Source organism: Eubalaena glacialis, chromosome 5 (assembly GCF_028564815.1).
Source record: "Eubalaena glacialis isolate mEubGla1 chromosome 5, mEubGla1.1.hap2.+ XY, whole genome shotgun sequence".
In the NCBI taxonomy this organism is placed as follows: Eukaryota; Metazoa; Chordata; class Mammalia; order Artiodactyla; family Balaenidae; genus Eubalaena; species Eubalaena glacialis.
Window position 1 is genome coordinate 114,328,850 of NC_083720.1, and position 13,013 is coordinate 114,341,862.

Here is a 13,013-nt window from a genome sequence, read left to right on the forward strand (position 1 = left end):
AGAAAAGTACAAGGTGATGCAGGGTTTCTCTGCAGCTTCTTTTGCACATCATTCTAAGTGATGTAGTGTTGCCTGCTCAGAAGCAACACTTGGCACCCTTAGAGAGACTGAGACACTGGCTGGCAGGGTGTGGGCTCCACGGATGTCTGTGCTCCAGCCGCAGACACCTGATTCTGCAAAGCCTCCAGCAAGCTGTATTTTAAAATCAAAGAAACCAAGGCTCACACCTTGCTGTTGCCAAACACATGCCTCAAGCCTGGGATCCAAGATGGTTTTAATAGAGCGTAAATGGCAAAATGAAGAGATCTCCCAAGCCCTGGGTCTTCTCTCTGGCACACGTGCGTTGCAGCGGGAGAAATGCCTGCTAGTGCAGGAATGATTGCCCTCAAACTTAGCACTAGAGGGTCTTGGAGCCAGTGGTCTTTTCACTTGCTCATCGATAGTTTGATTAATAGGTCTTTCTCCGTTGTTTTCAAATCGATCATCCAGTTTTGAACTCTTTTCTTCTGCTGTTTGTTCTGTATTGTCACCTAGAGCGCAAAAGCATATTTTATCAGGAATTGACTTAACTGCCAGTTTAAAATATCGAAATGCAGACTGTAAATCCAGTAACACGGATTAGTACGTGCATCGTCAACCTATTTCTGTGGATAAGAACTGAGATAAGCGGTGACTAATGACAGTGAAGAGCAGCAATGCACTAAACAAAAAATTAATGGCCATGTCAGGGCCTGAGGAATCCAGTCACCTCGTGTGCTCACAGCAATCGGATCAGTGAAGATGGTATGGACCAGAAGTTGATGACTCACGATAGGCTGCCAGCAAAGGGTTAGAGATGAGATGGGTGTCTGGTGCCTCTCTCTGTCTGCCTGTCTCTCTTGGCACCATAACAAACATGATTATGAAATTCCATTCTTTTTTTGTTGTTTTTCTATAAACTTTATTTCTCAAAACAGTCTCATGATATATGTGGGATAAATACTCAACATTTATGTGAAATTCCATTCTGCAGTGTTTAGGACCTAGACTTAAACCAAGGAAAGGACTTCAATAGAACACAGAAAACCTAACCTACTCTAATCACCCCAAACACTGCTATGAACTATCACCCCCTTCCTGCATTGTTTCAATTGGGTAGGATTTCCACCCCCATTCTAATCCAACTCAGTTCTATTTTGTTTGTTGTTAACAACCTCTGAGAAAATAGTCATTCAAGAAGGAAGAAAGGTAAAATACAGAATTTATTTTCCCCCCTGAGAACATATTCTGCTTTGGAAATAGGCCCCTTAAAAGATCATTTATCTCTTACCATAGATCCAGCAATCGAGCTCCTTGGTATTTTCCCAAAGGAGTTGAAAATTTATGTCCACACAAATAGCCATACACGGATGCTTCTAGCAGCTTTGTTCCTAATCGCCAAAACATGGAAGCAACCTCGATGTCCTTCAGTAGGTGAATGGATAAATAAACTGTGGTCCATCCAGACAATGGAATATTATTCAGCACTAAAAAGAAATGAGCTCTCAAGCCAGGAAGAGACATGGAGGAACCTTAAATGCATATCACTAAGTGAAATAAGCCAGTCCGAAAAGGCTACGTACTTCATGAGTCTAGCTATCTGTCATTTTGGAAAAGGCAAAACTGTGGTGACAGTAAAAAGCAGTAGTTGTCAGCGGTTGGGGTGGTGGTGAGAGAGGCATGAACGGGTGGAGCACAGAGGAGTTTTAGGGCAGGGAAACTACTCAGTATGATACTATAATGATGATACATATCATTACTATACCTTTGCCCAAACCCATAGCATATACAACGCCAAGAGTGAATTCTAATGTGAACTATGGACTTGGGGTGGTTATGATGTATCCATGTAAGTTTATCAATGGTAACAAATGTACCACTCTGCAGGGGGTATTGATAATGGGGGAGGCTGTGCATGTTTGGGGACTGGGGGTGTATGGAAAATCTCTGTGCTTTCCTCTTAATTTTGCTGTGAACTTAAAACTGCTCTAAAAAATAAAGTCTTTATAATGAAAAAAAATAAACCAACCAAACCTAAAAAGATGATTTCTCTCTGGAGAAGAAGAGCACAGCCTTCAGGCATGGGTGTAGCATTGTCCTTTTCCTTCTGATGAGCTGGGGGGGCGGGGCATTCAGGGCCCAAGGAGGAGCATATGTGCCTGGCCAGAGAGAAGTGGGATGGCCATTTCCTGATGGCACAGGTGTCCCTGCTGTCTGGTGTCCAATATGGTAGCCACTAGCCACATGGAGTTACTGAAATTTACATTAAAAAAATAAAAACTAACAATTCACTTCTCGCTAGCCCTATTTCGAGTGCTCAGCAGCCTATGTGGCTAATGGCTACTGTATTGGACCTCTCAGATTCAGAACATTTCCATCATGTCAGAAAGTTCTACCGGAGAGTGCTGCTCTAGACTCCAGGCAGCCCCGGAGGCTGACCTGGGGACTGAGGATCAATAAAATCACAAATCGAGAACCGACCCCCAGTCCCAGATTCTGAATGACATCTGAGCAACGGTCACTGCTTCCACGGGGACAATGTCAAAAGATGGAGGCCCACGCGGGGCCGAGACGGAAAAGGGCTTGAGAGGCGTGTTAACTAAATCAGTGCTTGAAGATCAACTTCTCTTTGGCAATTCTTGCTGGTCTGACAGGCTCCTGCCGAATTACATCACTTCCTAAAAAACAGGCAAACACCTCTCCTTCAAGTCAGCACCGACCCAAACAAGCAGGAAACAGGAAACGTTCACGTTTCTGCGGGGCTGAAACTGCGCGCAGCATCACGATGCCGGGGCGCGCGGATCCCGAGGCTCCCCGCGCCGCCCTCATCTTCGCCCTGGTCATCGCGTTCCTCCCCACCCGCCAGGCGCAGGGTAAGCACCCCTAGGCTTTCCACTCCAGGCGAGGAGGAAAATGAACGCTTGTCTCGTGCCGAGGCTACAGAACTCTGCCGGGGAGGGTAACACTCAGAAAACTCTAAGCCTTCCTGTGAAAAAAGTGGAGAAAAGTCGAACTGTCTTTTTTGGGGGAAGGAGGGAGGAGGGACTTGGCTTCGTTTGCAGCCGGCTAATCCAGCTCCAGCTCACTCCCTGAATTTACCCTTCCCGCAGTCTTTGTTTTCTAAGATGTAATTTACCGGTCCCAGTCATTTACCGGCTTTAATGGGCATATTAAGAAAATGATCAACTCTTTGGCAGTTCCTGTAAAAGAATGTTTCAATCAGCTGAAACAGAGAAATTATGAATTTACTTTTAATAATGTGGGCTGAGAAGTCTGCTGGTTCCAAAAATTCCTGGAAAACTGGGGTATGGAAATTTACTACTGGAAAGTAGACTAAAGAAACACCATAATTAAAAAAAAAAAAAAGTAAACAGGAAATTATCTGAGGAATTACCAGGCATCCACTGTAACTTATTAAATCTTTCATCTGCTTTCCTTTGATCTTGTTACTTTGGGAGAGATTTTCTTTGCATTGATTGCGACTAATGAAGCTTTGTTTTAAAAAGTAATGTGACTGTAATGAATCAAAGGTACCAGAAAAGACAAAATATTAAATCTCATAATTCTGAGCTAAGAGCAGCAATTGATTTATACCCTGGCAACAAGTACAATCACCCTCCATTGCCTCTTACAGTTGTGTGGATTTGCCCTTGGGTAAATAAGCTAGTTGCCTGTGGTTCCTGTCAGTGGACACTGCCTGCTGCTAGTGTAGAGCTGTACTGGGGGTGCAGCTATACTGAGTGTACAGCTGTTCTGGGGGTGCAGATGAAGAAACTGAGGTGGAGGAAGGTGAGACCCACCGACAGTCAGCTCTCCTGATTTGGACTCCAGGGTCTCCCCTCTCGCCGCAGGGGATCGACCACGCCCCCTGCCTGGACCTCTGGACCATATTCCTTTCCGAGGGGCGTCCCTCAGCACCCACGGGAGCAGGGCCCAGCCATCCCTCTTCACCTCTTTTAACTCTCACAGCTACCACACTTGCCTCAAACACGCTCCTGAGAATGACATTTAACCTGCCTGAGTAGTTTCTTGAGCATCTGAAAATGATTGACTCAAAGTGTCTGCAATTCAGGAGATGCAAAGGACTCAGTGAAAGGTGTCCCTCTGAGACCCATATCTGATCAGTGACTCTTCCCCTGAAAGAGCTCCGGTGGCTCCTCATTTATGGCCCCTGGCCTCTCACTGCAACCTCCTTTCCACGACATCTCCTTCTGTCTCCCTCCTGCTCCCCAGCTGCAGCCCCTCAGTCACGGTACAGAGCGTGTGCTCCAGGCTTCTGGGGCTCTGGCCGCAAGTGATGACAAGTTCCCTTTTTTTCTACTGAATGGATGCCTATGTAACCTTAAAAGGCTCAGACTGAATGTTACCTCTTCTTTGGTGTCTCTCTCACTGCCCCTTCCCTGGCACGCTGCCTGTTGTACCCCCAGAGACCTAAACTTCTGTAAACCCAGCTAACCACCTGGAATCATAACTGTGTCTATGTCCATGCCTCCCACCAGGCTGTGAGCACCTCCAGGGAAAAGAAAATCCCCTTTTGTTCATCTTTGATTTCCCCAAATCTTGTAAAGGGTCAGCATAAATTAGGAACTCAGTTATTCTTGATAAATACTAAAATCGTCCTAGAATGGATATGAGACTGATCACTAAAGACTGATGAGCTCCTGAGAGCAGGTAGTGTTAGGATGTCAGGAGAAGTGGAAGATGAAAAGCTGCATTTCAGGGGAGCACAGGGATTATCTGAATCATCCCACACACTCACCTGTCTCCATTCCCAGTGCCTGAAAATGCAAAAATGCCCACTTGCAAGCAGCTGTATAATCAAAGCCTATTACTTTGAGATTAGCCAAGGGAAAGGCTGTTCTAAATTAAGGACTGAATATATATTGTAAAATTAAGTAAGGTATATCCTTTTGAGCTAATGGTGCCTAAGACTTTAGGATGTGGGTTCGTTTAAAGGTGTCACAGTTGTATCTATTTCCTTGAATTCTTCAAAAAATACCTTGGAGATGTTTGGTAAAAGAATCCGATCTACTGAACAGCCTGATTCTCCTTTGCAAGCATAATCCAGGTTTATCTCAAGTCAAGCCTTTATTAACCACAAATAGGCAACATTATTTAATAACTGCAGTTACCTGAGACCAGCATCATTATGGCTGAGTCAGCATCTTTTTTGCTTTATGTAGATAGAGAGTCTGGTGCAGAACTGATTACTATCACAAGTGAAATAATCCACTTAGAAGTGAGAGAAATGAGAAAATAGCTTTTCTGGGATTTTGACAAAACAGATGAGAATAATTAAAGAAAAGCTCTGGGCCTAGGTATCTTGGCCAGTGTAGGATGCTAAGAAAGTTCAGACTCAAGGCAACATTCTGCCCGTGGAATGAAGGACCACCTCATTCCTTACCCTGTGCCCTCTCAATGTCAGCTTAACACTATCAGAAAGCTAAAAGCAACTTCCAGATACCAAAAGCACAGGATTTATTACCTGCTAAAAGCAGAACGGTCTGTAGAAAAAAGAGCAAAAAGTCACAAGGCAGAAATAAGCCCTCTGTAACTGTTTTGGTGACCAGAGTTAAACACTGAATTTGACAGAGAGGACTAGGAGATTTTTCTGGGCTGTTTCAGAACAGTAAGGATCATATAATTATTGGACAAACCTTCAGAAGGAGAGAAAGAAGAGAAGAAAATAATGGTTGCAAAGTTGAAACTGCACTTTCTGATACTGTTCTTATTTCAATGAATGTGACTACCACCTGCTATTTCCTGGGACAGTCCCCATTTCAAGTAGTAAAAATGCTGATGACCAACATAGATAGTGCTCAGTATATGCCTGTTCTGAACACTTTATATCTACCAACTCATTTAATTCTCATAACAAACCTTATACAGTGGCTACTATTATTCCTATTTTGCAGATGAGAAAACAGGCACAGAGGGGTTAACTGACTTGCCAAGGTCACACAGCTAAGTAGTGGATCTAAGTAAGATTCAGCCTCAGGAGTCCACGCTCTAACAATACACTGTATTACCTCTGGGTGTTCAGGCTCTGCCAGGCTATGTGTCTACTTTTAGGTTTGGAAAAGTATGCCTTCCTGACTGTGTAGGTGTATCACACAAACTCTTGGCTGGGCTGTAAGTTTATCACATGTTCATAAAGGAGCTGTATTTGTTTGATTGGGTCAGAGACTGGCTGACAGGAAAAGGGATAGTGGAGTTGGGTTAAACTTTGGCCTGTGGAGGGGAAGGGAGAGGCTGAAAGGTACAGAGTGAGCCACAGAGAATCTGGGGATTAGCATAGTTAAGACCAGAAGCAGGAAAAACAGAATGTTGAAGTCACTGGGTAAGAGGCTTTGGGGTGTGGGAACCAGGGAGAGAAAGCCCAGCCTTCTGTCAGGCAGAGTCACACCGTGGGAGAGCCCTGCTGAGAACTGACCCCAAGGACCAAACAGCCCTCAGGGGCAAAAAGAAAAGAAAAAAAAAAATAAACAAGCAGAGAGGGTTTTATTAAGGCTTAAAGTTCTTCCGTGTCTAAAAGGCTGACCCAGGAAAACAGAAGAGGGCAGGACTTTGGCTGGGATAGGCTCAGTTCTGTAAAGAAACAGTGCAACCTGTAATTTGCCTACCTGTGTATAGTTTGCACCACCCTCAACTGTTGGCAAAGATGTGGAGAGACAGGAACCTGGCACCGCCCATGGGAGGGCAGATCAGTGCAATCCTCTAGTGTCTCCTACTGCTGAACCCATGCACTGGGCTTTGAATTTAAGTTACCATATTTTTCATGTCTAGAAAATCCTAGAATACAGAATATTGTACAATATATAGAGAGAGTCTTGGTTTTATTTTTCCTTATTTGTTCCTTCTTTTCTGTCTTTAAACATACTATTCACTATTTGATAATTTTTATCTGAAGTTTACGTAGATCGAATCTTGTTGCTTCTTGTATCTGTCACCTCCCATCATGATGAAAATCTTGGGGGAATTAGGGCCAAACCCAGCACACAGAGCGTGGCCCACCCTATTTAACAGAACCCCAAATTTTCTGATCCTGTCACCAAGCTACTGTAAATACTTTCCCAGTGCAGCCTCAGTCCTGTTACCACAAAATAGGGTTTGGAAGAAACTCAGGTAGGGGTGTGCTCTGGGCTTGAGGAGAGCGGGTGCTTGGACCTCAGGCTTAAACCCCAGCCTTGGGATGGGGAGAGGGAGACCTCAGGGATCAGCCTCCAAGAGCTGCGTGAGGTACCAAAACTTCATTAGAGGTGCAGGCCAGCAGAGGCAAGCCGGTAACCAGAAGCAGGTGACCAAAGAGACCAAAGTGACTGCCAAGGAGAAAGAAGCAGACAAAACCAAATTCAAAACCAGGCCGTGGGTCAGGGGTCCACAGTGTCAGGATGATGATGAGGTCAGCCTGGGGGAAGTGCACCTGACTTTGAACTTTGCCAGAATCATTGCAGCTGCTTTTCTTTTTTCTTTCTTTATTTTTTAAAACCATGAACTGGTGTTTTAGCTTTCACTTTTGACCCAGTAGGTGGACAGGAACACCTGAAAGTACTATATAGCTTCTCATATCCTGTGGGATTCGGGCAAGTCCCCATAGGTGGGTAGGTATGGCTCTGAATTTAAATTTCCTCTACAAGTTTTTTATTTCTTTCTCCATATTTTCTGGGCCCTGGGGATTTCCTTGCTTTTTTGTGATTTCTTTATACATTTAAGAAGTTGTTTCTTCTATTTCATCTAGTATTTCTAGGTGCTGCATACTGGGTGAATTTTTCAGGTTACTAACTATATGAGGTTATTGGAAAAGGAATATTTTTTGATACAACCATTCTGGAGAACAATCTGGAAATATTTAGTCAACTGGAGATGTTCATACCCTACAACTACAACAATTCACTGTCAGATCACTCACAAAATGTACGACGGCAAAGAGTCATGGCCAAGGATGTGGATTGTAGCATTGTTTGTAAAAATGGGAAAAATAGAAACAATCTAAATATCTATTAACGAAAGAAAAATACATGAAACTTGGTATAGTCACGGAATGAGATATCATAGAGCAGGTAAACTTAATGAACTACAGCCAGCCAAATGTATTAAGATAAATCAGTCTCAAATGTAATGTTGACCAAAAAACCAGTGGAAGATTATTATGCGCAGAATAATTACATTTATTTAAAGTTTTTAAAACACTCCAAATTCTGCTTCTATTGCTTAGGGACACGGGCGTATTTGGAAAGTGTGGGACTGATACGTGCTAGTTGAGGAGAGCGGTTAACTTGAAACAGATTGGGGGAAGGAGGGCTTCAGCTGTATTTACAATGTTGTGTTTCTTTCAGAAAAAAACATGGTGGTCCAGGGTCAGCAAACCAAGAATCATGGGCCAAACTCAGCCAGCTTCCTGCTTTTTTCCAACGCTTGAGCTAAGAATGGTTTTTATATTTTTAATGGTTATATAAAAACAGATAATAGCCTGTGTTTTGCCTCTTGGCCCACAAGATCTAAAACAGTTACTCTCTGGCCTGTTAAGAAAAAGTTTGCCAACCCCTGCTCTAGTCATTATGGGGAAATAGAAGATAATTAGGGTGGGTCCCCTGTTATTTGTTGCATTCGTCTCTATTCCCTTTGGTAGGTATACGTTCATAATGAAAAGTGAGGGAGCCTGTGAGTTCTTTTCCAGCTCTCCTGAGTCCCTGCGAGCTCTCCTCCCTCTTCCCTTTCTGTAACTCCCAGTCTCTTTGAAAGACAGCCAACACATCTTCATTTTCACTCTCCGTTCACTTCTCAACCCCCTGCGATCTGGCTGCCATGTCAAGCACGGCACTCAAATTGCTCTGTCTGGGTCACCAGTGCCTTCTAATAGCCGAACCCAAAGGACCCATTACCGTCTTTATCTTCTGTTTTTCTCTGTAGCACTTAACATAATCAATTATTGAAACCCTCCTCTTCCTTGGGTCTTATGAGGCCATTTTCTTCTTGGTCTCCTATGACTCTGATTGTTCCTTTCCAGTTTGGGGTTATGAATCTTTCTCTTCCACCTGTTCCTTTTGTATTTATCTTTTCTTTTCTCACTCCTTACATCATCTCAGGGTCATGACACACTTTCATCGTTTCTATCTCCCTCCTAGGCTGACGGTTCCCCAAATCACTCCAATCAGGGATGTCTGCCTAGCTCTAGCCCTACATATTCGTCGTCTGTCCTCCTTGGAGACGTCCCAGGGGCCCTGGGCTCAGCCTGGCCAAAACGGAACTCTTTCTCTGCTCCCTACTGGTTTAGGCCCTTCTTAGCTCTCACCTAGGTTACTTCATTAACTTCTTAACTAGTCTCTTTGCCTTTAGTCTCCTCTCCAACCCAATTTCACATAACCTCCAGAGTGATGGTTCTCTAACAAAACTGTGATTATTTTTCTCTTGTTTTCACCCCTTCAGTGGTTTTTCATTTCCTTCGGATAGATTCCAGCACCCTCAGCCTCATTACAAGGCTCCTTGTAAGCTTGTGCTGTGTTCCTTTCCTACTAGACACTTCCCACCATGCATCCTATGATAAGTACTTGAATGTGCCAACCTCTGTTGGACCACGGAGCTTTCCATAGCTGTGCTTCAGCTGCAGTGCCTTCCTTGCCATCGTTGCTTGACGAACTCCTGAGATTCAATTCAGTGGTCACCTCCTCTGGGAAGTTCTCCTGAATCCTCCACCCCGGATGCAATGAATGCCTTCCTCTCCCATGTCCTCATGATGCTCTGTGCCCAAACATATTATGACTTTTATGAAACTGTAATGTAATTATTGATTTGTATGCCATTGTCCCTACTTACCAGTCACTTCCCAGGGAGGTTGGGGCCTGGTCTCATTCACCCTTATGTCTCTAGAATAGTTCCTGGTACTTGACAGGCACACAACTCACTGACTAAAGGAATGAATGACATGAAATTTATTCTATAGCCCAAGACTTACTTGTGTTTGTGACAAAATTATAATCATTTCAATAATGCAATGAAACTGTGGTGATACCTGGATAAATATGATTTTTCGTTAATCCAGTTTTATTTTGTTCTGAAATGTTAAAAGTCTCCCAAATCATTTTGTGTGTGAATAGTTCAGTTCTGGCTCCTCAAACCAAACAGGGAACAGCTATAGCTCCCTCTCCTGTAGAGAAAGCTACCTGGCTGCACCTATGAGTAGTTCCGAGAGAGAGCCTTCTGTCCATCTCCCTCTCAGAATATAGAGGGAAGTTCAGACCCAGAAGATAGGCGTTGAGCAGCATGACAATTCGCAGAAAACCAGGTAGTTACAGACATTTTGGGGAAGTACTTTTTTTTTTTTTTTTACATATTTATTTATTTGGCTGTGCCCCGCGGCATGCTGGATCTTAGTTCCCCGACCAGGGATTGAACATGTGTCCCCTGCAATGGAAGCACAGAGTCCTTACCACTGAACCACCAGGGAAGTCCCTGGGGAAGTATTTTTGAAAAAAAAGGGGGAATATAAGTTTCATAGACATGAAATTTCAAGCCAGTAAGAGCTGATTTGAAAACTTGAAAAAAAAGTTATGTAACATAAAAAGACTAGAAAAGTCTGCCTCTGGTGCTAAAGACAGCATAGAAGCATTTCCTGAGAAATTAGAGGAGGTGGTTGGAAAGGAGAGCTATCCGCCACAGCAGGATCTGATGGGTGGTGGTGTTTTGCGTTTGCTTCCTTAAAACAAAACCAGCAAATCTAGGTTTTTTTTGCAATCTGAATTTTTTTCTCTGTTTCTATATTTTATATGAATTAAAACGATCTTTATTATTTCTTATTTCCCCACCCCATTGTGGCTTTCAGAAACAGGAGCCCAGTCGTTAGGAGGGTTTGTTGACATTTTTTTCCCCTGACAACACTGTTTATTAATTTAAAAATCTATTTATTGTTTTCTAAAAATTATGCTTATTTATTTGTCTATGATTCAGATGGCCAGATTTAGCAAATAATATAAAACACCCAGATAAATGTAAATTTCCAATAAACAAAAATTTTTTAGTATAACTATTGTACATCTCATGCAATTTAATGTAAGTATACATAAAATATTGCATGGGATACATTTATACTAAAACATTATTTGTTGTTTACCTGATATTCAAATTTAACAGGTGTCCTGTATTTTATCTAGTGACTCTATTTATGATTATGATGACCTTTTGCCAGGCAAAGACCATCCCTGTTTTGGTGCATCACTAAGACCAGAGACATTTTGGCTATGTAGCCAGTTAACAAATATTAGAATATTTAAGTTGAGTCCTAAATCAGTCGTTCAAATAACAAGGAATTATCACTAAAAAATAAACAAACAAACAAACCCCTGGTGATTAAGTAGACTAAAACTAGGAATCCAAGAGTGGATCAACTTTAGAGAATCTATTCATGTAATTTGTCACATCAAAAACTAAATGAGAGGGACTTCCCTGGTGGCGCAGTGGTTAAGAATCCGCCTGCCAATGCAGGGGACATGGGTTCGATCCCTGGTCCGGGAAGATCCCATGTGCCACGGAGCAGCTGAGCCCATGCACCACAACTACTGAAGTCCACGCGCCTAGAGCCCATGCTCAGCAACAAGGGAAGCCACCACAATGAGAAGCCCACACATCGCGACCAAGAGTAGCCCCTGCTCAGCTCACCGCAACTAGAGAAAGCCCATGCACAGCAACCAAGACCCAACACAGCCAAAAATAAAATGAATTAATTAATTTAAAAAAACTAAATGGGAAAGAAGTCATGGGATTGTATTAATAAACGCAGAAAAGAGGTTGACAAAAGAGAGTGAGAATAGCCCATCAGAAGCTCAAGCTGCGATACTGAAATTCTGAGGACTTGGATGGATGGGCAAGGATCTTGGATGGAAAGGCAGGACTGATTCTCTTTGGAGGTAAAATAGGATCACAAGCCAGGCCAGACTTAGAGACCTGCTAAGTGGCTTTGCTGACCCTAGAAAATCCCATCCACCATTTTCTCCCCTCAGATGCCACTTGGAAGACCTCACGAACTTGCTTCCTTCTTGAGCCTCCTGTAAGAAAACTTCCAACAGCAAACACACTCTGGCCCTCTGCTGCCCCAAAGGCTGGCACGGAGAACTTTTGGTTATACCCTCCCCCCTTCCCTCCTGCAGCTCCTTGTGAAGGCACATCAGCCACTGAGCTGGGCGCCCACATCTCCTTCCCCTGCCTTCCTCTTCTCTGATGATCACAAGCATACATCTACCGCTTAGGTTTTGGTTTGTCTCTCCTGCAGTGGCTTCTGGTAACTCTGAGCTTGTGCTGACCTGAGCAAGGAGGCCAGGCCAGCACAGAGACCTGTGTGACCTGCACCAGAGTTTCCCTCATTTATCCACCCAGAGGGAGGCTGACACAGCAGCCAGGGAGGGCAGGGCAGGTCGAGGAGCATTTGTTTTCATGTTACTCTTTTACATTGTAATTTTGAAATTGGCTTCAAAAGAGAGGTAGAAATATAATAAAAGTAGTAATTATCATTGCTAACCTGAATACTTTTCTATCACTTAATAATCTTTCATTTTAAAGTATTTTTCACACTACTATATATAAAATAATCAACAAGGACCTACTGTATAGCACAGGGAACTGTACTCAATACTCTGTAATAACCTATATGGGAAAGAATCTGAAAAAGAATAGATATATGTGTATGTATAACTGAACCACTTTGCTCTATACCTGAAACTAACACAACACTGTAAATCAACTATACTCCAATATAAAATAAAAATTAAAAAAAATAAAGTACTTTTGTATCTATCATCCCACTGATGGTAGGAAGAAATTTTAAATGTTAAAAGTGTATTCTGTGTCATAAAAATATATACATTTCTTAAAACTGCCAGGTACTGACAGGCCAGGATAGGATTCCAGTGTTTGAAAAGGTACTCAGATGGTCAAAAATGCAGCTTCTCCAGGTGAGTAACTTCAAACCAGAGACAGCCTTAGGGTCTGGGCAAGTCTGCTTAGAA

The 13,013-nt window shown here is 43.0% G+C and overlaps 1 protein-coding gene across 1 annotated transcript in view; it reads left to right on the plus strand.

Annotated features, from left to right (window-relative positions):
* Positions 1 to 2,761: 2,761 nt before the first annotated feature.
* Positions 2,762 to 13,013, plus strand: part of TMEM154 (transmembrane protein 154) — a 43,541-nt gene continuing 33,289 nt past the window's right edge. Inside the window, exon 1 of the mRNA XM_061191601.1 lies at positions 2,762 to 2,891. Coding sequence (XP_061047584.1) covers positions 2,804 to 2,891 — 88 coding nt within the window. The 5' untranslated portion in view covers positions 2,762 to 2,803. The remainder of the gene's footprint in view (positions 2,892 to 13,013) is intronic.